Genomic DNA, 25,309 nt, shown 5'->3' on the forward strand with positions numbered 1-25,309 from the left:
TTTTGTAGAATCGCGATTGAATGCTGTCAACGGTAGTGTCCACCGGGCTCCATACACGCAGCAGCAGAACGTATCGAAGGTGATGCTTAACGTAGAGCAGGCTCCGTTGAATGATCCGGTCGTTACATCGACCACACCAAACAATGGCGAAAAGAAACATCAGAAAAATGGATCAACTTCATCTGTATCGATTAAAATCGTCAGTAATGGTGTTAACGATACGCCATCGAAACCATCGTCCACAACAACACCGATCGTATCGAAAGTACAGATTGGTGGTGGTAACCCAATGGCTTCAAAGGATATTCCTGCTTCACCGGGAGACAACAGCTCGGATGAAGAAATTAAAATCTATAACATTGAGTCTGGAAGGGCTTCGGTAAAGAAACTGCAGACGAACGGAACGGAAATGGAACATCAAAACAAGAAAGCAACATCTGAAAATCTTACCAATGGATCTAAAATGAATTCGTCCTATGGTGAAGGTAAAGAGTCTACCAAACAGAATGGTGAAAGCCAAGCGACGGAACAGCAGAACAACGGTACGGTGGATGAGGAACAATGGACGTACAAGCTACCAGCACCGCCAACATTTGCCGATTCTTCCATCAAGACAAGTGATTACGATGAACGTGGTCAATTTTATCGACCGGCGTCAACATTCGTGGATAATACGACACTGCGCAGCGATATGCTTACGGTCCTGTCGGATGAACCGACCGAGCGCATTGAACCATTCATTCAGGAGCGCATACAAACCATGCTGGACTTAACCGCAGGTCGGGAAACGATGCAGCAACCGTTCTACGCTTCAACGATGGAACATCGGGCGGAAAGTCCGGTGAGTGTTTCCACCGAAACGGATGCAACCAGCCATGTTTCGGAGACTGTTCCCCACATTAGCTCGGACGTGGAGGATGGTTATCGTGTTGGTGAGGATAACCGTAGGATGGAAGTAAAAAATGGTGAACCAGACAGTACGCAAGAAGCACGCGAAGTGTGGCTACAAACGCTGGAGAAACGCCGTGAAAAAATCATCGAAAGTGAACTGGCAACATTGAGTGAATCAATCAGCGGTGGTAAGGCTAGCCCGGATGATGCAACGGTTGTACGCACGCAGTCGGTTAATGAAAGAAAGACTAGCGTCATGAGTGAACTTAACCAGCTGTTGCGTGAAGGTGTCGAGCTAAGCCGAAAGGAAGAGACAGAAATAGCCGTTGTGAACAGGAGCAGTTTGGCTAATTTCAAGATTTCGACCTACAGCAGTTCGGAGAACAAGGAAAATATCATCACCAGCACCACAAATACAACGATCGTCGAGAAGCAAATGCAAACACAACGGATTGAGAATGAGGAAAGTGTAAAAGCGATTGTAACGAATGGCGCTACCGAAGCGAACTGCATTCCAGACAGCAAGGAAGACGAAGTGGATGTGATTGTACGTCGTAAAATATCGCTCGATTCGATCACCGTCCGGAAGCCGCATTCGCTTACGCAAAGCAGCGACGAGGATGATCCTATCGGTCGACAGACCAACGGTTATACGGCTGCAACTGCAAGCGCCAAAAAGGAACTAGCACCGGTCAAGCGCCGTAGCTTGACAATGTTAAACAAAAGTCCAAGAGTGATCAATCGCTCCGACTCGTTCCATTCGACCCGATCGGATTACATTCAATCGTTGAATTCACCCGCTCAAACCGGTACAAGTGCACCCGGCCCGTTACATCTAACGCCGCGAAGCACTTCGTACATATCACTGATCGGTGCACAACGTTGGGAAAATCGAGCCGCTACAAGCGCATCGCTGACCGCAGCGAACTCTTTCAATCGCCGTAAATCGACCAGTGAACTAAGCATCTGCGATTCACCGTCCCTTCAAAGCTTGGAGGTAATAAAAAACATTCTTAACACATCGCGCAAGAACAGCATTAACAATCTGCACCAGACTAACGGAAGTGCGGTAGAAGATGCACCGGCCGAAAATGAAATAGTTCTACCTTCGATGGCTGCTATCAAGCGCAATAGTTTTACCGACATCTCAACACTGGTGCAGCTGAACGGTACCGGTAAGGCGCATATGAACGGTGGTAGTTTGATGACCAATGCGGTACGGAAGGATAGTATCGAGGAGGCAAAGGTAGAACAGGAGCCAGAACCAGAACCGGAACAAACGTCAAAGCAGGAACCAAAACCTGATCCACAACCGGTGCCGATTAATAATAATACGGATGTCAACAAAACGGAAGATGTAAAGAACGTGGAACAAAAGGTCGAGAAAGTGGTGGAGAAAATTGTAGACGAACCGAAACAGCAGGAACATGTGGAGAAATTGATCGTGCAGCAAACGGTGGAAGAGAAAATGAAAGCAGAGGAATCGGAATGGATCACCAAACCGGAATTAACGCTAGATGTAGCTAGCGAATCGAAAAGTGACGATGAGAAGTTGCAGACTAAGCAACAACAGCGTCAAATTCAACACGGCACAGTTACAAAAGAACCACAAACGACCGTCGTAAGCATTACTACCACCAGCACGGTTGTAAGTAGCAGCAGCGACAGTTCCAGTGTAGCTGTTACGTCCGCTAACGAATCCGATACGAAGAAGTGGACGTATCAGGGACCCCCGACGATAAGCTTTGCGACATGGAACGAGCGACCGAAGATCGACGTATCGATCAAATCGGATCGTGACTATCGGTTCGGTGGCAGTTCCACGTTGCCGCGCGGTTTCCGCAACGTTAACAACGTAAGCAGCACGAAGATAAGCATCGGCCCGGGTGGCAGCACTACGACGACGGTAGAATCCTCCACGACCACCGGGTATGTACGGCAAACGATTCACGAGGTCGATCAAACCCAGCAGCAACAGCTAGAAGTTGTTTCGAATGTGCCATCAGCAACGCAAGTGTCTCAAGGGCGGCAGCAGCAGCCGCAACAGCAGCAGCAACAAGATCCAACACCGGCGGTTGTGAAGCTTCCCGCAAACTTACCGAAGCCCACTACCACACCACCGGGTGAACGGTTACCGATCGTGCGTGCCGTCGAGTACAAAAAGAACGTTGCCCAGCGCCAAGCGCCACCACCAATTGAGCCAAAGCCTTCATTCTTTTATGAAACCTTTTCGCGCAACGATGCGACCGTCGGTACGAATGTTAGCAGTGTAAGCATTAATGGAACTGTCCCTTCCGCTAGCATCAGCAGCAACATCAGCCGGTTGAGCTTTGGACCCAAACCACCAACCATGTTACAGCCGACGGTGCGTGGCTTTAAGTCGCTTGATATTGAGCCCACGGGAACATCCAACGGTATGCCCCGATTGCGACCGGTTTCAATGATCGATACGAGCACGCTTCGGAAGACAACTGTTCCATTGGCGTCCACCGTGATGGAAGATACGGCACCCAATTCGTTACCCTTTTCACAGAACACCCTTCGCCGAACGGGTTTGAAGGATAAAATTCTGGCAAAAGATCCATCGCCCGTTACGGAATCGGTAACGTCGAGTAGCAAGGTGAACGTTACAGCTGCTGCTGCACCCGCTGCTCCGACACCCGTACGGCCAGTTTCCCTAGCGACGGCGGTACCCATTCCACCACCGCCCGCCGCCCCAATATCATCGATTAAAGCATCCCAACCGGTTGTGCGTGGGGCGATCGTGAAGAAATCTCCCGCCAACACACCGGCAATCGATCCGCGGAATGCGCTGCTGGATGCCATTCGAAACTTCAACAAGGATTCACTGCGGAAAGATTAAGGAAAAACTGTTTCCCCCAGAGCAGATTGTGTAGTACATTCCGTGCTAGTTTGAAGGGGTCTTCTTTCTCTTTTAAAATAATGTATGCTAAACCATACAGCTATCCATTTGTGTATAACTATTTTTTTTTGTTTTGTTTTTATATTTTTTATGTTTAGTGCCAATTGTTAGTGCACACTTTGCATGCTTATTTTTATTGTTTTCAATTTTTCCGCCCCAATAATCTTGTTTGGGTTTTATTAATTAGCCTTTCACCAAAACCTACCACAAACAATGCTAACATAGTAAAACAGTTGATGTCTGTGCAGAAGTAAGCACCTTTGCACAACACACAATCGTTATCTTTAGCGTTAGCCAAAACAAATGCTATCCATACAACTGTCGTTTGAGAAACGGCATGTAAATGAAACAAACTGATATAAATAATCCACAACACACACAGGTACTCGGCAAGCAGGGACTCTTATACGAGCACATGATAGTATAGGATAGGAATAAAATACGGCTACCACGCTAGCGAGGATAGTTGTGTTGTAGTCAGCATAAAGTTAGGAAAACAAAAGGTGAACCACGTAGAGAGCCAAACCACGAAAGGTTGCACGTATGTGGGCATAACAAATAGTGTAGCGGTACGTGGGTGGGTTGAGCGTGAATTGTGTAGCGAAAGGCTGGTTCCGTTTCACAGCTGGTTGTATATTTCATTACTTTATCGTTAACTTTTTTAATGGGAAGTGTCTAATACGTGCAGTCTAATACGCATAGTATGAAGTGAACATGTGGATATTAAAAGTTTACTAATATAATAAAGCCCTATTCCGCGTTTCTGATGCTTTCTTTTGAAAGAAATTTAAAGAAAAAAGAGAACAATGATATTACCTATTGTGTCTGTTAAAGAGATAAGAATTTGTTATGGAATGTTATGGAACTCTACGTCTTCGGTACTTTTAGCCTAATACCCCGAACACCATGTTTCGAACAGACCCTTTGTATACTGCCTATTTAGTTATTTGTTGAAAATAAGTCTATCATTCTTTGGTGTGTGGTTCATTATATGGCAGACATGAACTAGCAGGACTGGGCACCTCCAGATTAGAGATGTGCAAAGTGAGTAAGAGCCCAAACTAGCCAAATGAATATACTGATTTATAATTTTTGCTAAATTTTCCAAAAACAAGCTAAGGATATAGCCTTTGAAAATTTTCAAAAGTTTATGATTTTTTGTTATTTTTTTATTTAAAGCATTATTTGCGTCGTAAAAAACTGATGTAAACCAACTCGCATTTAAATTTAAATTTATAAAATTTTGCTAAGTTTCCCAAAAAAAATCTAAAGCTATAGCCCTACAAAATTTTCAAATTTTTAGGAATTTTTTATTATTTTTTATTCTTTGTTTTATTTAAAGCATTATTTGATTGAAAACAAGCTTATTTCAACCGATTGGCATTAAAATAAATCAATTTAATGGAAATGGGAAATTTTCAAATTTTTAGAATTATTTAATTTTTTTCTTATTTTTTGGTCTTTTTTGTATTTAAAGCATTATTTGAGTAAAAAGAAACGTATTTTAACCAATTGGCATAAAAATAAATCATTTAGTTTTATTGCAAAATTATTCAAAAAAAACGTAAGGGGTAAGCCTTATGAAATTTTCGAGTTGAAAATTTTTTTAAATTTTTTTCTGATTTTTTATTATTTTTTTAATTTGAAGCATTATTTGAGTGAAAAGAAACACATTGCAACAAATTTGCATGAAAATATATCACATTTATAAATTTTGCTAAATTGCTCGAAAATGAGGAAATTTTGACATTTTCTCAAACAGGGTAAGGAACTTAGTTCCTCGAATAACTTCTGGCACAGACATCTGAGGGCATGGCCGTCCAAGAAGAAAATGTAGCCATTGGTGTCATCTATCGACCACAGATTAAAGATTGGCGATCCGTTGGATACCGACCGAGTTATAGGCAAAACTTTGTGCAAAAATGAGCCTTAGTAAATTTCAATTTTTTAGAATTTTTTGATTTTTTTATTATTTTTCACTCTTTTTTTTATTTAAAGCATTACTTGAGTGAAAAGAAACACATTGCAACCAATTGGCATTAAAATAAATCAATTTAATTTGTTTGCAAAATTTCCCAAAAAAAACGTAAGGGGTAAGCCTTATGAAATTTTCGAGTTGAAATTTTTTTTAAAATTTTTTTCTGATTTTTTATTATTTTTTTAATTTGAAGCATTATTTGAGTGAAAAGAAACACATTGCAACAAATTTGCATGAAAATATATCACATTTGAAATTTTTGCTACGTTGCTCGAAAATGAGGAAAATTTGACATTTTCTCAAACAGGGTAAGGAACTTAGTTTCTCGAATAACTTCTGACACAGACATCTGAGGGCATGGCCGTCCAAGAAGAAAATGTAGCCATTGGTGTCATCTATCGACCACAGGTTAAAGATTGGCGATCCGTTGGATACCGACCGAGTTATAGGCAAAAGTTGGTGCGAAAATGAGGAAAATTTTACATTTTCTCAAACAGGGTAAGGAACTTGGTTCCTCGAATAACTTCTGGCACAGGCATCTGAGGGCATGGCCGTCCAAGAAGAAAATGTAGCCATTGGTGCCATCTATCGACCACAGGTTAAAGTTTGGCGATCCGTTGGATACCGACCGAGTTATAGGCAAAACTTGGTGCGAAAATGAGGAAAATTTTACATTTTCTCAAACAGGGTATGGAACTTGGTTCCTCGAATAACTTCTGGCACAGACATCTGAGGGCATGGCCGTCCAAGAAGAAAATGTAGCCATTGGTGTCATCTATCGACCACAGGATAAAGTTTGGCGATCCGTTGGATACCGACCGAGTTATAGGCAAAAGTTGGTGCGAAAATGAGGAAAATTTTACATTTTCTCAAACAGGGTATGGAACTTGGTTCCTCGAATAACTTCTGGCACAGACATCTGAGGGCATGGCCGTCCAAGAAGAAAATGTAGCCATTGGTGCCATCTATCGACCACAGGTTAAAGTTTGGCGATCCGTTGGATACCGACTGAGTTATAGGCAAAACTTGATGCAAAAATGAGCCTTAGTAAATTTTAATTTTTTAGAATTTTTTGATTTTTTTTATTATTTTTCACTCTTTTTTTTATTAAAGCATTACTTGAGTGAAAAGAAACACATTGCAACCAATTGGCATTAAAATAAATCAATTTAATTTTTTTTTTCAAAATTTCCCAAAAAAAACGTAAGGGGTAAGCCTTATGAAATTTTCGAGTTGAAATTTTTTTTAAAATTTTTTTCTGATTTTTTATTATTTTTTTAATTTGAAGCATTATTTGAGTGAAAAGAAACACATTGCAACAAATTTGCATGAAAATATATCACATTTATAAATTTTGCTAAATTGCTCGAAAATGAGGAAAACTTGACATTTTCTCAAACAGGGTAAGGAACTTAGTTCCTCGAATAACTTCTGGCACAGACATCTAAGGGCATGGCTGACCAAGAAGAAAATGTAGCCATTGGTGCCATCTATCGACCACAGGTTAAAGATTGGCGATCCGTTGGATACCGACCGAGTTATAGGCAAAACTTGGTGCGAAAATGAGGAAAATTTTACATTTTCTCAAACAGGGTAAGGAACTTGGTTCCTCGAATAACTTCTGGCACAGGCATCTGAGGGCATGGCCGTCCAAGAAGAAAATGTAGCCATTGGTGCCATCTATCGACCACAGGTTAAAGTTTGGCGATCCGTTGGATACCGACCGAGTTATAGGCAAAACTTGGTGCGAAAATGAGGAAAATTTTACATTTTCTCAAACAGGGTATGGAACTTGGTTCCTCGAATAACTTCTGGCACAGACATCTGAGGGCATGGCCGTCCAAGAAGAAAATGTAGCCATTGGTGTCATCTATCGACCACAGGATAAAGTTTGGCGATCCGTTGGATACCGACCGAGTTATAGGCAAAAGTTAGTGCGAAAATGAGGAAAATTTTACATTTTCTCAAACAGGGTATGGAACTTGGTTCCTCGAATAACTTCTGGCACAGACATCTGAGGGCATGGCCGTCCAAGAAGAAAATGTAGCCATTGGTGCCATCTATCGACCACAGGTTAAAGTTTGGCGATCCGTTGGATACCGACTGAGTTATAGGCAAAACTTGATGCAAAAATGAGCCTTAGTAAATTTTAATTTTTTAGAATTTTTTGATTTTTTTTATTATTTTTCACTCTTTTTTTTATTAAAGCATTACTTGAGTGAAAAGAAACACATTGCAACCAATTGGCATTAAAATAAATCAATTTAATTTTTTTTTTCAAAATTTCCCAAAAAAAACGTAAGGGGTAAGCCTTATGAAATTTTCGAGTTGAAATTTTTTTTAAAATTTTTTTCTGATTTTTTATTATTTTTTTAATTTGAAGCATTATTTGAGTGAAAAGAAACACATTGCAACAAATTTGCATGAAAATATATCACATTTATAAATTTTGCTAAATTGCTCGAAAATGAGGAAAACTTGACATTTTCTCAAACAGGGTAAGGAACTTAGTTCCTCGAATAACTTCTGGCACAGACATCTAAGGGCATGGCTGACCAAGAAGAAAATGTAGCCATTGGTGCCATCTATCGACCACAGGTTAAAGTTTGGCGATCCGTTGGATACCGACCGAGTTATAGGCAAAACTTGGTGCGAAAATGAGGAAAATTTTACATTTTCTCAAACAGGGTATGGAACTTGGTTCCTCGAATAACTTCTGGCACAGACATCTGAGGGCATGGCCGTCCAAGAAGAAAATGTAGCCATTGGTGCCATCTATCGACCACAGGTTAAAGTTTGGCGATCCGTTGGATACCGACCGAGTTATAGGCAAAACTTTGTGCAAAAATGAGCCTTAGTAAATTTTAATTTTTTAGAATTTTTTGATTTTTTATTATTTTTCACTCTTTTTTTTATTTAAAGCATTACTTGAGTGGAAAGAAACACATTGCAACCAATTGGCATTAAAATAAATCAATTTAATTTTTTTGCAAAATTTCCCAAAAAAAACGTAAGGGGTAAGCCTTATGAAATTGTCGAGTTGAAATTTTTTTTAAATTTTTTTCTGATTTTTTATTATTTTTTTAATTTGAAGCATTATTTGAGTGAAAAGAAACACATTGCAACAAATTTGCATGAAAATATATCACATTTGAAATTTTTACTACGTTGCTCGAAAATGAGGAAAATTTGACATTTTCTCAAACAGGGTAAGGAACTTAGTTCCTCGAATAACTTCTGACACAGACATCTGAGGGCATGGCCGTCCAAGAAGAAAATGTAGCCATTGGTGTCATCTATCGACCACAGGTTAAAGATTGGCGATCCGTTGGATACCGACCGAGTTATAGGCAAAACTTGGTGCGAAAATGAGGAAAATTTTACATTTTCTCAAACAGGGTAAGGAACTTGGTTCCTCGAATAACTTCTGGCACAGGCATCTGAGGGCATGGCCGTCTAAGAAGAAAATGTAGCCACTGGTGTCATCTATCGACCACAGGTTAAAGTTTGGCGATCCGTTGGATACCGACCGAGTTATAGGCAAAACTTTGTGCAAAAATGAGCCTTAGTAAATTTTAATTTTTTAGAATTTTTTGATTTTTTATTATTTTTCACTCTTTTTTTTATTTAAAGCATTACTTGAGTGGAAAGAAACACATTGCAACCAATTGGCATTAAAATAAATCAATTTAATTTTTTTGCAAAATTTCCCAAAAAAAACGTAAGGGGTAAGCCTTATGAAATTGTCGAGTTGAAATTTTTTTTAAATTTTTTTCTGATTTTTTATTATTTTTTTAATTTGAAGCATTATTTGAGTGAAAAGAAACACATTGCAACAAATTTGCATGAAAATATATCACATTTGAAATTTTTACTACGTTGCTCGAAAATGAGGAAAATTTGACATTTTCTCAAACAGGGTAAGGAACTTAGTTCCTCGAATAACTTCTGGCACAGACATCTGAGGGCATGGCCGTCCAAGAAGAAAATGTAGCCACTGGTGCCATCTATCGACTACAGGTTAAAGATTGGCGATCCGTTGGATACCGACTGAGTTATAGCTAAAACTTGGTGCAAAAATGAGGAAAATTTGACATTTTCTCAAACAGGGTATGGAACTTGGTTCCTCGAATAACTTCTGGCACAGACATCTGAGGGCATGGCCGTCCGAGAAGAAAATGTAGCCATTGGTGCCATCTATCGACCACAGGTTAAGGATTGGCGATCCGTTGGATACCGACCGAGTTATAGGCAAAACTTGGTGCAAAAATGAGCCTTAGTAGATTGACAAATTTTTAAATATTTTACATTTTTTACATTTTTATTATTTTTTATTCTTTTTTTAATTTCAAGCATTATGTGAGTGAAAGAAACGTATTTCAACCAATTGGCATTAAAATAAATCAATTTAATTTTTTTGCAAAATTACTCGAAAAAAGCTAAGGCTATAGCCTTGGAAATTTTCCAATTTTTAGATTTTTTTTTATTTTTTTCTTATTTATTGGTCTTTTTTGTATTTAAATTACTATTTGAGTGAAAAGAAACATATTTCAACCAATTGGCTTTAAAATAAATCAATTTATAAAATTTTGCTAAATTACTCAACAAAAAAAACTAAGGCTACGATAGCCTTGGGAAATTTTCAAATTTTTATATTTTTTTTACATTTTTTTATTCTTTTTTTAAATTTAAAGCATTATTTGAGTGAAAAGAAACTTATTTCAACCAATTGGCATTAAAATAAATCAACTGAATTCAAAAGTGCTGACCAGGTGCGGCGAGTCAGCTTTGGAAGCCCTAACTGAGAATCCTCGAGGCCCCTAAAACCCGGGTTGCGATGACGAGGGTGGGGTGGATGTGTGGGGGTCCCATAACCGACGAAAGAAAATAAGTAAAGTATTGCAATATTGTAAGACATGCATATTGAATGCATAGTGGCCGCTTAGTTAGCATAGTGGATGATCCGCCTCTGAGCAGGATAATAAAAATCCTAAAAGTATCCCGTTTCATGTCCTTCACACTAGGCCGCTTGTTGCCCGCAAAGGTATTGAGTTTATGTAAATATTAATACTTCCATGTATTGAATAACAACAATAAAATAAATTTTATTAATAGTAATAAAAATATAACTTAATCAATTCTTAAGGAACATTATGAAATGAAACATATCCCTAAATCTTATGCTCTAATATCATTATGTCCCTGCCCCGCTCGGCCCTTTTATATTGCTCATTACTTAACCATTAAAGTGCATCATCAAACACCAGATGGATAAGATAAGGCTTTCTGATTCAAATCCAGTGCTACTTCATAATCCGATGGCGATTTTCCAAATCTCCATCCTGTGTCGTTATAGCTTCCGCGTGATATCGCAACCGCATTGTCACGTCCACACCTCGCCGGCCTTGTGTGACCTTCTCCAGCCACCCTATCTTTCGCCTACAAGCGATGTAAAGAGCAATTCTTTACTCGTCATGGGTGAAAAACAGTACATTTCGATAATATACACTACGATAAGAATTACATTCGACCCCCCTTGATATCTCTGATTATGGTCACGAGCTGTTCCCCGTGCCTTGTTTCAGGGTTGGAGCAGGGACGATCCTGCTTACTATTTAACCGTCGCGCTACTGATGGGAAACCATTTAGTCGGTAATCGTACACCAAAGCTCAGTGGTCAGGATGAAGCTTAGCTCAGCGAGTGTGAAGGTGGCAGCTCTGCTGCTGCTTGCCGCAATTGTCGTCGTTTCGGGCAAGTCGATCGAGAAGAGCCGTCGCCCATTCCCGGCAATCGAGCGGATCGTAAGCCGCCGTGAGGGCGTCCGTCCGCCGAGGGACTACGTATCAAACAATCCGCGCACGGTCGAGGGACGCTTCACGTCGCGTGTGAACCACTTTGACCCACAGAACCGCGATACGTTCGAGTTTAACTATCTGCAAAATGATCAGTATTACCGTCCGGGTGGCCCACTGTTCGTCGTCGTCGGTGGACACTATCCGATCAATCCGTACTTCATGGAGAACAGCCACTTCCGCGATGTGGCCGCCCTGCAGGGAGCCTGGTTGGCAACGAACGAGCACCGCTATTTCGGCGACAGTCATCCCGTCCCGTAAGTGTGCGCGTTCACGGGTGTGGCTAGATAAGGAAGGAAAACGTCTAACGCTTTTTAACTTTTAACTTTTGTAGAAACTTGTCCACCGAGAACTTGCGATTCATGCGCACGGAACAGGTCCTGTTCGATCTGATCGAGTGGATCGATTTCTTGAAGCGCGAAGTTGTGGGTGATCCGAACGCACGCGTCATTCTGCACGGTTTTGCATATGCTGGAACGCTTGCCACGTGGGCCCGTCAGCGCTTCCCGAACATCATCGATGGTGCCTGGGGATCCAGTGCGCCGGTGCGTGCAACCGCCAATTTCGAGGAGTTCGCCGTGGAGGTTGGCAATATCATCCGTGCTAGAGCTGGCAACGAGTGCTACAACCGTATCTTCCAAGCTTTCCATACCGCCGAAAATCTGGTCGATGCTGGTTCTACCGAAATGATCTCGGAGATGTTCAACACCTGCGAACCAGTTAATGCTGAGGATCCGATCGAGGTACAGCTGTTCTTCTACGCAATGATGCTCTCGCTCGAAGCGGCCATGGTTGAGGATGTCGATGTGGAAAATATTAACCGCGTGTGTGACGCACTTACCGATGAACAGTACGATACCGGACTGGAGGCACTGTCCGCTTTCTTGGTTGAACGCTATGCCGATGCACGTGAGTGCTTCGATCTGTCGTTCGAGAACTTCGTACGCTACCTAACCGATGAGGATCTCGATGCACCGGCCAACGTTCAGTTCGGATTGCGCCAGTCCACCTACCAAGACTGTACCGAGTTCGGTGCCTTCGAAACGACTACCTCGCCGGATCAACCGTTCGGTTCCAAGGTGAACTACGATCTGTTCTTGGCCGAATGTCAGGCCGCGTACGGCGAATGGCTCACCCAGGAAGTCGTGTATGAAGGCATCCGCCTGACCAACTTCCACTTCGGTGCAACTGATCCGCGCACCACGAACGTACTCTTCACGACCGGTGAGATCGATCCACTTCGTGCCGTGTCGATCACGGAGTACACGAACTTGCTCTCAAACGCACGCACCACACCGGGCGCCTTTATCGGCCAGGACATCATTTCGATCAGTGGCATGGATTCCGAGGAACTGCTCGAAACCAAGCATATGGCCGAGGAGTACATCACCACCTGGCTCGGATCACCGATCAGTCCATTCCGGAAGTAGACTGCGTAAGCGCTGCTAGAGCGTAAGTAGGTGGCCACCGGAAGCCCCATTCCCATGTCATGCCTGTGTCCACCTTATCACGCTAATGTGGAAGAGGCTTCCCGTAGCATAACGGCCGCGAAACATACAATGTACGCATAAAAAAAGAAGTAATAAAACAATAAGCTTACAAATAGTAGCCTTACCTCGCAGTTCCATACATCAATGCTTCCGTTTTTTGGCTTTTGTTTCTTTTTTTCTCTGTCCCTCTCTCGTACGATTGTTCACAAGTTGCATTTATTGCATTAGTGGCCGCTTAGTTAGCGTAGTGGATGATCCGCCTCTGAGCAGGATAATAAAAATCATAAAAGTATCCCGTTTCATGTCCTTCACACTAGGCCGCTTGTTGCCCGCAAAGGTATTGAGTAGAGCATTCCGTAGTTTATTAGGTTTTCCGCAGAAACTCAAATGCTCGAAGTTTACTTTTTGTATTAAATTCCATATTCCATAATGTGTGAATATTCCATGAATCTGCGCGACCCCTGGTTTTGTTGATAACACTAAGGTTGTTGGTCGACTCTGTATCCACTGGAAATCGACCAAACGTCTTATACGCCTGATAGGTATGCAATAATGGGTATTTTTTCAAATAACCGTTAAGCTATGCAAACCCGAATGCATGAGTGAATGCTATTTTCAAATTGTGCACCGGTTCCACAAGACTGGACCGGGTATCAAATCGCATCTGGGACGTCCCCCGTAGCAAGAACTGACTATCCCGCTACGTGACAAAATAAGTCTAGTAAGCCATAAATGGTCGTCAAATGACCTCAAGGGTCGTTAAGCCAACAAGAGAGAGAGAGAGAGCCAAATTTATTTTTGTCATTTTCGTCAAACTTAAACTTAACGGAGTACCTTCTGACAAAGAAAACAACCATTTTATGTAAATATTAATACGTCCATATATTCAATAACAACAATAAAATAAATTTTATTAATAGTAATAAAAATATAACTAAATCAATTCTTAAGCAACATTATGAAATAAAACATATCCCTAAATCTTATGCTCTAATATCCTTGTGTCCCTGCCCCGCTCGGCCCCTTTATATTGCTCATTACTTAACCATTAAAGTGCATCATCAAACACCAGATGGATAAGATAAGGTTTTCTGAAGTAGCACTGGATACTTCATAATCCGATGGCGATTTTCCAAATCTCCATCCTGTGTCGATATAGCTTCCGCGTGATATCGCAACCGCATTGTCACGTCCACACCTCGCCGGCCTTGTGTGACCTTCTCCAGTCACCCTACCTTTCGCCTACAAGCGATGGGCAATTCTTCACTCGTCATGGTTGAAAAACAGTACATTTCGATAATATACACTACGATAAGAATTACATCCGACCCCCCTTGATTTCCCTGATTATGGTCACGAGCTGTTCCCCGTGCCCTGTTTCAGGGTTGGAGCAGGGACGATCCTGCTTACTATTTAACCGTCGCGCTACTGATGGGAAACCATTTAGTCGTTAATCGTACACCAAAGCTCAGTGGTCAGGATGAAGCTTAGCTCAGTGAGTGTGAAGGTGGCAGCTCTGCTGCTGCTTGCCGCAATTGTCGTCGTTTCGGGCAAGTCGGTTGAGAAGAGCCGTCGCCCATTCCCGGCAATCGAGCGGATCGTAAGCCGCCGTGAGGGCGTCCGTCCGCCGAAGGACTACGTATCGAACAATCCGCGCACGGTCGAGGGACGCTTCACGTCGCGTGTGAACCACTTTGACCCACAGAATCGCGATACGTTCGAGTTTAACTATCTGCAAAATGATCAGTATTACCGTCCGGGTGGCCCACTGTTCGTCGTCGTCGGTGGACACTATCCGATCAATCCGTACTTCATGGAGAACAGCCACTTCCGCGATGTGGCCGCCCTGCAGGGAGCCTGGTTGGCAACGAACGAGCACCGCTATTTCGGCGACAGTCATCCCGTCCCGTAAGTGTGCGCGTTCACGGGTGTGGCTAGATAAGGAAGGAAAACGTCTAACGCTTTTTAACTTTTAACTTTTGTAGAAACTTGTCCACCGAGAACTTGCGATTCATGCGCACGGAACAGGTCCTGTTCGATCTGATCGAGTGGATCGATTTCTTGAAGCGCGAAGTTGTGGGTGATCCGAACGCACGCGTCATTCTGCACGGTGTCGCATATGCTGGAACGCTTGCCACGTGGGCCCGTCAGCGCTTCCCGAACATCATCGATGGTGCCTGGGGATCCAGTGCGCCGGTGCGTGCAACCGCCAATTTCGAGGAGTTCGCCGTGGAGGTTGGCAATATCATCCGTACTAGGGCTGACGGCCAGTGCTACAACCGTATCTTCCAAGCTTTCCATACCGCCGAAAATCTGGTCGATGCTGGTTCTACCGAAATGATCTCGGAGATGTTCAACACCTGCGAACCAGTTAATGCTGAGGATCCGATCGAGGTACAGCTGCTCTTCTACGCAATGATGCTCTCGCTCGAAGCGGCCATGGTTGAGGATGTCGATGTGGAAAATATTAACCGCGTGTGTGACGCACTTACCGATGAACAGTACGATACCGGACTGGAGGCACTGTCCGCTTTCTTGATTGAACGCTATGCCGATGCACGTGAGTGCTTCGATCTGTCGTTCGAGAACTTCGTACGCTACCTAACCGATGAGGATCTCGATGCACCGGCCAACGTTCAGTTCGGATTGCGCCAGTCCACCTACCATGACTGTACCGAGTTCGGTTACTTCGAAACGACTACCTCGCCGGATCAACCGTTCGGTTCCAAGGTGAACTACGATCTGTTCTTGGCGGAATGTCAGGCCGCGTACGGCGAATTTCTCACCCAGGAAGTCGTGTATGAAGGCATCCGTCTGACCAACTTCCACTTCGGTGCAACTGATCCGCGCACCACGAACGTACTCTTCACGACCGGTGAGATCGATCCACTTCGTGCCGTGGCGATCACGGAGTACACGAACTTGCTCTCAAACGCACGCACCACACCGGGCGCCTTCATCGGCCAGGACATCATTTCGATCAGTGGCATGGATTCCGAGGAACTGCTCGAAACCAAGCACATGGCCGAGGAGTACATCACCACCTGGCTCGGATCACCGATCAGTCCATTCCGGAAGTAGACTGCGTAAGCGCTGCTAGAGCGTAAGTAGGTGGCCACCGGAAGCCCCATTCCCATGTCATGCCTGTGTCCACCTTATCACGCTAATGTGGAAGAGGCTTCCCGTAGCATAACGGCCGCGAAACATACAATGTACGCATAAAAAAAGAAGTAATAAAACAATAAGCTTACAAATAGTAGCCTTACCTCGCAGTTCCATATATCAATGCTTCCGTTTTTTGGCTTTTGTTTCTTTTTTTTCTCTGTCCCTCTCTCGTACGATTGTTTACAAGTTGCTTTTATTGCATTAGCAGGTGGATAAGACGGTCGATAGTCTGATTGATTGTTATACGAACGGTCGGCCGGCACTTTAGAAACTGAAACCGTTCGTACATGAATCGTTACAAATTTTTGACCAGTCCAATTTAGATAAGGTGTCCATGTACGAATTTCTATCCCTCAATGGCCTTATGGTTTGCGTTTGTAGCTGATTTATGGCTCTATCTGAGAAGGTTGAAGCGGTCTGCGGTTGTTATCGCACAACATGACACAGCAACTAACTGTGTGCTCTGACGAATCCATTACGTCCTAAGGAAGTTAATGTGCTCGCCTGTCCAGTGTGATATAATTAGATATTGTGAGAATTTATACCAAAAATTTACATAATGAAGATTACAACCTCAATTATCTACTTTGCTTGAATCAGTACAGTAATAAAAATGAATGGAGAGATAGTGGACATAAAGGATAACGCAATGTAAATATTATTGCAACAGTAGCTAGAATTCATCACTCTACCGGTTCGTTGTTTTCCTCGCGTTGATGTCTCCATTATCTTCTGCAGAAATCATTCACATTCTTTCACCTATATTTCCTATTTACCAAATTCAAAACCCGGTACGCATACATGTGAAACCATCTTGCTTACGCACATTCCAAGCTGAACACGATTACATACACCATCAACGTCAGCGGTCGTGTTATCATTGAAATTCGGCACAACCCGTATTTTCCGCAAACTTGCAATTCAGATCCTTGATAACGCGCTGCTTTATGGTACCCTGGAGGTATGGCGAGGTTTGGCACTTCCCGTACGTTACCGTATGCCGCGCACAGTTTGAGCTCCCGTTTGGAGAGCCTTTTAACAAGTGTGATAATAATTCAAATCTTGCTAAGCGTCTGATAAACACCCTGCCGTACATAATCAAGCATTCGCGTATTGGGCGGTACAATACGTACGCAAACTGAGGAAAGAAGAAGATAGAACAGAGTTGGACTTTCTAACCGAATGGGACATTGAGTGGCGAAATGAGTGCCCGTATGTCGCCCTGTCGGTGGAAAGGACGTACGCAGATGTTGGAGTGTGTTGGGCATCGGACACCTATTTAACCGGTGCCGACCATCGGCTGATCATTCAGTTGTGAATAATTGGTAGTGCAGGGAAGGGAACAATCCATACCGAAAACAGGATGAAATTAGCGTTTGTGCTGCTGGTAGCAGTGGCGGTCGTTTCGACCACATTCGCCAAGACGGTACCGTCCGGCAAGAAGACCGGAGCGGGACTGCCGCTGGAGCTGCTGAGCGCCATGTTCGGTGACTTCCAGATACCGAAGGTGTCGGAAAATCAAAAGCGCAACCCACGCACGGTCGAGGGTCTGTTCGAGTCGCGCATCAACCATTTCGATCCACAGAACCGGGATACGTTCGAGTTTAGATATTTCATGAACGACGAGTACTACCGTCCGGGTGGTCCGTTGTTTATCATCGTCGGTGGACATCATAGAATTGATCGTGCGATCTACTTCATGGAGGATGGTCATTTCCGCGATGTGGCTGCGATGCAGGGTGCCTTTTTGGCCACCAACGAGCATCGTTACTTCGGTGACAGCTCCCCAGTGCCGTAAGTGTACTAATTCCCAAGGTTTCCTCAGGTAGCTAATCCGTCTACTTCACAGTGACTACTCGTCCGAGAACTTGCGGTTCCTGCGCACGGAACAGGCACTGTTCGATCTGATCGAGTGGATCGATTACCTCAAGCGTGAGATTATGGGCGATCCGAACGCACGCGTCATTCTGCACGGTTTCAGCTACGGCGGTGCCCTGGCTTCCTGGGCCCGTCAGCGCTTCCCGAACATCATCGACGGTGCCTGGGTGTCGAGTGCCACCGTACGTGCGACGGTCAACTTCGAGGAGTTCACCGAGGACTTTGGTAACACGATCCGCATCAAGGGTAGCGATGAGTGCTACAACTCCATCTTCCGTGCGTTCCATACTGCGGAGAATCTGCTCGATGCCGGTCTTACCGAAACCGTGTCCGACATTTTCAACACCTGCGATCCGATTGATGCGGACAGCCCGCTCCAGGTGCAGCTGTTCCTTCATCTGATGGTGCTTTCGCTCGAGATTTCCATGTTTGAAGACTTCAACATCGAGAATGTGGCCCGCGTATGTGAAACGCTGACGGATGACCAGTACGATACGCCGATGCAAGCATTGGCTGCCTACCTGCAGGACCGCTACGATGATATCCGTGACTGTTTCGATCTGTCGTTCGAGAACTTCATCTCGATCCTCGGCGATGAATCGCTCGATGCCGTCCAGAACCAGCAGTACGGTTTGCGTCAGCTGAACTACCACATCTGTACCGAGTTCGGTTACTTCCAGACGGCGGCATCCCCCCTCCAGCCGTTCGGTTCCAAGGTGACGTACGATCTGTTCCTGGAAGAGTGTGCTGCCGTGTTCGGTGAATGGCTGTCCTCGGACGTGCTGTACGATGGTGTCCGTCTGACCAACTTCCACTTCGGTGCGACCGATCCGCGCATCACCAACGTGCTCTACACGAACGGTGGAATTGATCCGTTCCGTCACGTTTCGATCACGGAATACACCAACCTGCTGGCGAACGCTCGCGTCACGCCTGCCGCTTTCTACACGGAGGATATTCGCGCAATCAGTGGCTTCGATTCGGAGGAGATGCTTGAGACCAAGCATATGGCCGAGGAGTACATCATCACCTGGCTGGGATCGCCGATCAGTCCGTTCCGGAAGTAAGCATCATGCAGCAAGGCATTTGGAGAGACAAAAGATGAAATCCTTGGACAATGTTCCAAAAACATCTCGCATCGCTAACCATCAACTTCTTGCGATGTTGCGTAATGTAAGCGGACTTAGTTTGACCAATTAAAAGCCATAAACGATGGGTACGATAAAGCGTGCCCCAATCAATGCCTGCGTTCTGTTATCGTTTTCATTCAATTATTCCCGAGGGCCAATGTGTTGCTATCGCACAATCTGTGGAGTGTTCGTTTGCGGCCGTATTTATGACACTACCGATAAGGGAAGGTTTGCGGTCAGCTCGTAAAGACAGCTGGAGCAATTAATTCGATTAGCGTAACGGCACGCAGTTGTTTGCGATTGCGATATGCGTACTTATCGTGGACATTTAAGCGGATTAGTCTGTTTTGTGTAGATGGAAACACATGGAACACTTCTGATGAAATCTGCAGCGAGATCGTATAAGACGAACCTGCACACTTACAAAACCGCAAAAACAGCAGGACGTAAATTTGGGGCAAAGGTCTTTACGTGTGCGTTAAGCACAGATTAGCAAATTTACGCACATTATAATTTTACTTCCGAATTGTGCTTCTGGCAACATCTTTGCCTATCGCTCCCCGTGACGGTATATAATAGTGATCGTGCCACACATGTTTCTCACAAAGCTACCGAGCACTGATACATCTTATCGAACGATCACGTTTACCACGGTGAAGGATTATAATTGAATAATCAACCCATTACTATATCTCTCCCTATCTTATCAACCCCTAAACAGTGAGAAATGGAAACATTTCCGATTGCGGTTGATAATTAGTGTTTTATTAATCCCATGGCACATTGCCGATTCGTACAAAACAAGCTGTAAAGTGTTACAAGGAATAAACAAACGTGTGCTGACGTGCATGCGTTGCGTAACATTATGCCATCTGTTCTATAGCTTGTGCTTAGTTTGGAATGGGTTTAGTGTACAATAGTTGTTGCGAATAATTAGCCACGTTTCAGATTTTACTACCAAGGGACGTATTAAAATGTTTTGTATATTAAAATATTGTCAGAATTTGATTTCTTTTTTACGTCATTAATATTCAATGAACAAACAGAAACTGATAATATTGATTCTTCCTCAGAAGTGGTTGGTTTGAAATTCAAATACAATCATATTTAATCCGTGGGTACTTACTGTTAATTGGGTCACAATTTTGCATTGTGTTTGTGACACCTGAAAGTATGTATTTCCTTTTTTGTTTACTATTCTGACGATATTTAATGTTTTGATGTGAATTAGGAGGCAGTTTGGAACCGTGCTTGCCTTAGTGACTAATCCATCTTGTGCCTTTTTCAAAAATATAAAAGTATTCTGATTGTTATTGAAACATCAGGCGTACATTCCTACTATAGTGATTACATACTTTCAGGCGCGAAGTATCTAAGATCTTAAATTTTAGATAAGTAGTAGTTGAGTTGGCTTACCGACCTCTAAGGTCATGTCGGCCTTACTTACTAGACTTCCGTTTACCACGTAGCCGGATAGTCAGCCCTTGCTAGGGGGAAATGGTCCGGATTGGATTTGATATCCAGTCCAATTATCGTCTACACCACGGCGTCATTTTTCGTCTACACCATCGAGCTGTACCTGACTGAATGATGAAATAACCCGATCAAATAGTTCAAATATTGAAGAAGGCTTGATCGTTAATCATAAAAAAGTATAACATATATAAACAAAAAACAATCAGAAAGGTACATAACCAAATAAAAAAATAATGTGAGAACTGAAATTAAGATAGCTTATGTGAAATGTAAAAGTTTCTACAAACACCAATTGAAAGAGTGTGCTATTGTTAAAATGTGAAAATTGCTATCTTCTGCTAATCTACTGGTGCAATTTTGGCGATTAACCAACCCTCGTGATTAATCCAATCGCACTGATACCATTCTCTATGCAGGAACAACAATGAAATTGCCATTTCCGGTGGTACTGTTATTGATATGAGCGCTATATCTCTGCTGAAATATACTATAGCCTCACAAAACGGTCATCTCAGTTTGGTATCGTTGCTTACTTCGTACAGTATGGCAGTTTACGGTGCATTTTTAAGATCAGCCGTATTTTTAGTGTTAGTTGCAGTTGCATTCGGAAGCAATGGATTTCCTCATCTGATTGATTTTCTACACACACGAGCGGATGTAAACGTACCGTCCGGTTATGTGTCGAATCGTTCGGAAGCTTTACGGTTTCGTACACGTGTCGATCACCTTGATGTGCAGAACAGAGCGACGTTTGAGTTTGATTACGTCTCGAACGACGCGTACTATCGGCCTGGTGGACCAATTTTCATCATAGTCGGTGGAAACAACGCACTGAACGCATACTTTATCGAAAACGGACTGTTTCACGATATCGCCCGTGATGAAGGTGCTTGGTTGTTTAGCAATGAGCATCGTTACTACGGTCGCAGTTCGCCGGTGGAGTAAGTGACTTGGTGCAAGGTGTAGACCACATCACACTGTGTACATGATAATGAATGGATGGTTTGTTGTTTATGGTTTTGCAGAGATTATTCCACACCCAACATGCGCTTTCTGAGCGTCGAACAGGCACTGATCGATCTGATCGAATGGATCGATCATCTGCGCCGGGTGGTGGTCGGCGATCCGAACGCGAAGGTGATCCTGCATGGGCTCGGGTACGGTGGTGCGGTAGCCATCTGGGCTCGTCAACGTTTTCCCAGCCTCATCGACGGTGCCTGGGGTTCGACCGCCTCCGTCATTGCACGGGTGAACTTTAGGGAGTTCGGTGAGGATATGGGTGAAACGATCCGTGTGCTCGGTCACGACGATTGCTACGGTATCGTGTGGCGTGGTTTCCGTACGGCCGAGAACCTTGTCGATGCCGGACTGTACCAACGTCTGTCGGAGATGTTCCGCACCTGTGTACCGCTGGAGGCCGCCGATCCGCTCACGATAGAAACATTCTTCTACGGGCTGAAAAGTTCATTCGAGGCGGAAATGTACGGCCAGGCCAGCCCGGACTCGGTGGGGCGTATGTGTGAAGAACTGATGGCCGATCCCGCCGAAACAGCGCTGGAAGTGTTGGCGAACTTTTTCGAGCGTCGCTACGGATCGTTCGATTGTCTGCCGTTTGACTTCGAGAGCAACATTGCGAGCTCAATGTACGAAGAGGTTGGTGCACCGAACAATGCTCAATTCGGTATCAGGCAGCGCCTTTATCAGCTGTGCACCGAGTTCGGTTGGTTTCTGACATCTTCGTCCGGTGACAGTCCGTTCGGGACACGCATCACTTATCGATACTTTATCGACACCTGCCGGGCCGTGTTTGGTGAGTGGATCGATCAGGACGTGGTGTACGATGGTGTTCGGTTGACGAATTTACATTTCGGTGCGGATGATCCGCGTGTCACGAATGTGGTTTACGTTAATGCACAGTTCGATCCGACACGGTTTGTCTCGATTACCGATTACAACAATCTGCAGGCGAACGCATTTGTTATCGACGACGCTGTGGTGTCGCTCGATTGGATGCCGGAAAGTGTGACCGACTCGGCGGATTTGCAGCGCGTTAGACGAGAGATCGTAGCATACGTTCGTGGATGGATCGATGGAGGTATGATTGGGACGAAGTAAGACAAAGGAGGAAAGAGATGAAATGCACATTCCAAGTAATAAACAATATACATCCTACTTTAAGTATGCTTTAAATATTAAAATTTGTCTTTAAATATTGTCTTTGTAGTGGTTCAGGTGTACTGAATGTTGGAATTTCCCTTTTTTAAACGGAGCTCCTAAATGTATGCAATGTATGTCTTACATGGGGTGGAGTTGAAGTTCAACGTTACGATATCTAATACAATTCTAAAATTGTTGATAATGAACTCATGAAAATGGGTTGCCTAATCCAGAGCGCTTCTAACTACGTATCTTATTCTAACTTATTGTGTCTTAACTACTTTCTAGGACGTCGAACTATATGTTACTCCTGCATGTGGGTGTACTTCCGAAACACTAAACCACTCGTGAAGCAACCCCAATTCAAACAATACCCAAATTTATTGCACTTTCTAAGATGCACGTTAAATAAAATGCTTCTTCTTCTCCGTCATCATATATCACCCAATCGCGATAAGATGCCCATGGAAAGGAGGATAATTTTTTTCCAAAATCTCCACCTTATAAAGCATTGACAATTAAAAACTCTCACACCCCACGCACACGGTTGCAGTGTGGAAGATGAACCGGTTGAGCACAGCTCATTAAAAACAAACCAGCGAAGCAAGAAAACAAGCGCAACAAAACATAAACAAACAAACAAACAAAAAGAGGTAAAGCTCACGTGCGCGTGCTGCCGATTTTCATTGCCGATCAGCTATCGACAAGCGAGGCCGTGGTGGAACCAAAACAAACATTAGCTTCTTCTTCACTAAATTAAAGCTTCGAAACAAAAAAATCGAGAGCCATTTTTTCCGGGTGAGTGAGATGGGAAAGGAAAATTTGCCCGTGCTTAATCTTCACTTTCTCAACACTAGGAATAGGGGTATGGCCTCCTTTTAGGCCTTGGCGGTGAAATATTTTTGATTATTATATTTTGTAGTGGAAGAAATTTTTTTTTCGGAGAGTTAATTGTTCTATAAACCCACTACCGATTACAGTATAATTAAAAATTTAAAAGATCAATTATTTACTTAAAATATTTTGTTGGATTAGTTTTTTTTTTAACATAACGAAGTCAATTGTTAATTGATGATGATATATCAAATTTTTCTGCTGGAATAAATAAATGTAAAACGGGCCGGCTCGGTGGTATATGTGATAAACGGCGCCGGCCCACGCGGCAGGGCTGAGGTTCATATCCCATCCGGACCGTCTCTCCGTAGCGTGGACTGACTATCCTGCTACGTGGTAAAATAAGTCTTGATACGGCCAGGCCGTTCTAATCGAGCAACAAAAAAGGTAAATGTAAAGTATACATATATAAACATCCTTCCTTGCTTTTCGTTGACCGTGTTGTTTCCAGCACGAATGCCGTCGATTGTTTTTGGGGGTAAACAAACATAAACCCAAAAACAGAATATTAGGCAAAGGCGGTAATTGCGAGAATGGGAAGAATGTATAATTACCAGATGGTTAAAGGTGCTGAAAGTGATACGTAGATCGCTACATAAAACATGACACTTCTCAAACCGCTTCCGACTGAATTCATTCACCCATTTAACGATAGATACCTGTCCTGCGTTTGTTGTCGATGCCGTGAGCTTACTAACGCCGGAAATGCGGCAACCGAACGTTGTCCGTGCCATTGAACCTGCCACGCATTGTTTGCCGCACGCAAGAGATGATAACCGGAAGTTCGCACGATGTCGAATTGGAACTGTTAATGCTCAGAACGAGGGTCAGAACGAACCACCTAACAAGCCGCCGTACCATCTAACAAGTGTTCTAAAGGTGCATGGCGTTGGTGTAAAAGTGTGAAGCCACCGCTGCACAACGGTCACGCGAGAAACAGCTGCGATGAAGACAATCGCCACCGCCAGAACTGGGGAAATATTGTTGCCATTTTCATATCGCTCCCCCGTGATAGTCGCGATACTTCGATCCACCGAAGCGTGACCACATAAAGGGCAAACCGTTCTTAGTGGTTTGAGGCGAACGCGGTTCGACCAGGAAGGGGTTCGCTGTATTTAAAACACGCAAAGCCAGGATTTGTCCAGCTTGGATCGGGTTCTAAGCCGGACGGGTAGAATGATTATGCAGCATAATCGCGCCAGCAAGACGGAACGGAAGTCAGCCGTGAACGGTGATCGTGCGAGAGACTCGCAGCAGCATGACGCCAGATGATGGCGATGCGCTTGGCTCGTTCCGGTGGATTCGACTGCCCCTAGCCCGGCGCACTAGAGGGAACGGACTGAACATTATTTGGTCGGCTTTTGTAGGCTACTTGCTACTTAAAATGCAAACTGGCAGAATTGGGGAACACAAATCGCTCTGCAATGATTAGACAACAGCGCAGTAAACAGTATGTGCAACAGGGAAGGCAAAT

General features: G+C 43.7%; 5 protein-coding genes across 6 annotated transcripts in view; all 5 read left to right on the forward strand.

The window, feature by feature from the left end:
- The window catches only part of LOC125766466 (uncharacterized), a 62,551-nt gene extending 57,990 nt beyond the window's left edge, over positions 1-4,561 (forward strand). For both annotated transcript variants that reach the window (XM_049432463.1, XM_049432464.1), the window contains one exon: positions 9-4,561. In XM_049432463.1, the coding sequence (XP_049288420.1) occupies positions 9-3,754 (3,746 nt within the window). In that variant the 3' untranslated portion in view covers positions 3,755-4,561. The remainder of the gene's footprint in view (positions 1-8) is intronic.
- A 6,650-nt stretch (positions 4,562-11,211) lies between these two features.
- LOC125766482 (putative serine protease K12H4.7) lies at positions 11,212-13,927 on the forward strand. Its single transcript, XM_049432498.1, has 2 exons — positions 11,212-11,902; positions 11,980-13,927. The coding sequence occupies exons 1-2, from the start codon at positions 11,475-11,477 to the stop codon at positions 13,073-13,075; spliced, it is 1,524 nt and encodes a 507-aa protein (XP_049288455.1). The 5' UTR covers positions 11,212-11,474; the 3' UTR covers positions 13,076-13,927.
- Positions 13,928-14,369: 442 nt separating this feature from the next.
- On the forward strand, positions 14,370-16,435 carry LOC125766481 (putative serine protease K12H4.7). Its single transcript, XM_049432497.1, has 2 exons — positions 14,370-15,043; positions 15,121-16,435. Exons 1-2 carry the CDS (start codon positions 14,616-14,618, stop codon positions 16,214-16,216), a joined length of 1,524 nt encoding a protein of 507 aa, XP_049288454.1. The 5' UTR covers positions 14,370-14,615; the 3' UTR covers positions 16,217-16,435.
- A 1,157-nt stretch (positions 16,436-17,592) lies between these two features.
- On the forward strand, positions 17,593-19,426 carry LOC125766479 (putative serine protease K12H4.7). Its single transcript, XM_049432495.1, has 2 exons — positions 17,593-18,094; positions 18,150-19,426. Exons 1-2 carry the CDS (start codon positions 17,664-17,666, stop codon positions 19,243-19,245), a joined length of 1,527 nt encoding a protein of 508 aa, XP_049288452.1. The 5' UTR covers positions 17,593-17,663; the 3' UTR covers positions 19,246-19,426.
- A 1,698-nt stretch (positions 19,427-21,124) lies between these two features.
- On the forward strand, positions 21,125-23,016 carry LOC125766478 (putative serine protease K12H4.7). Its single transcript, XM_049432494.1, has 2 exons — positions 21,125-21,725; positions 21,810-23,016. The coding sequence occupies exons 1-2, from the start codon at positions 21,244-21,246 to the stop codon at positions 22,897-22,899; spliced, it is 1,572 nt and encodes a 523-aa protein (XP_049288451.1). The 5' UTR covers positions 21,125-21,243; the 3' UTR covers positions 22,900-23,016.
- The last annotated feature ends 2,293 nt before the right edge of the window (positions 23,017-25,309 follow it).

Source organism: Anopheles funestus, chromosome 2RL, assembly GCF_943734845.2.
Source record: "Anopheles funestus chromosome 2RL, idAnoFuneDA-416_04, whole genome shotgun sequence".
In the NCBI taxonomy this organism is placed as follows: Eukaryota; Metazoa; Arthropoda; class Insecta; order Diptera; family Culicidae; genus Anopheles; species Anopheles funestus.

Excerpts from the sequence above, each read along its gene's own strand:
- LOC125766482 (XM_049432498.1), top strand. The coding sequence starts at position 11,475 with ATGAAGCTTAGCTCAGCGAGTGTGAAGGTGGCAGCTCTGCTGCTGCTT. Across the intron at positions 11,903-11,979 it reads GGCGACAGTCATCCCGTCCC|AAACTTGTCCACCGAGAACT; the intron begins GTAAGTGTGCGC and ends TAACTTTTGTAG.
- LOC125766481 (XM_049432497.1), top strand. The coding sequence starts at position 14,616 with ATGAAGCTTAGCTCAGTGAGTGTGAAGGTGGCAGCTCTGCTGCTGCTT. Across the intron at positions 15,044-15,120 it reads GGCGACAGTCATCCCGTCCC|AAACTTGTCCACCGAGAACT; the intron begins GTAAGTGTGCGC and ends TAACTTTTGTAG.
- LOC125766479 (XM_049432495.1), top strand. The coding sequence starts at position 17,664 with ATGAAATTAGCGTTTGTGCTGCTGGTAGCAGTGGCGGTCGTTTCGACC. Across the intron at positions 18,095-18,149 it reads GGTGACAGCTCCCCAGTGCC|TGACTACTCGTCCGAGAACT; the intron begins GTAAGTGTACTA and ends TCTACTTCACAG.
- LOC125766478 (XM_049432494.1), top strand. The coding sequence starts at position 21,244 with ATGAGCGCTATATCTCTGCTGAAATATACTATAGCCTCACAAAACGGT. Across the intron at positions 21,726-21,809 it reads GGTCGCAGTTCGCCGGTGGA|AGATTATTCCACACCCAACA; the intron begins GTAAGTGACTTG and ends ATGGTTTTGCAG.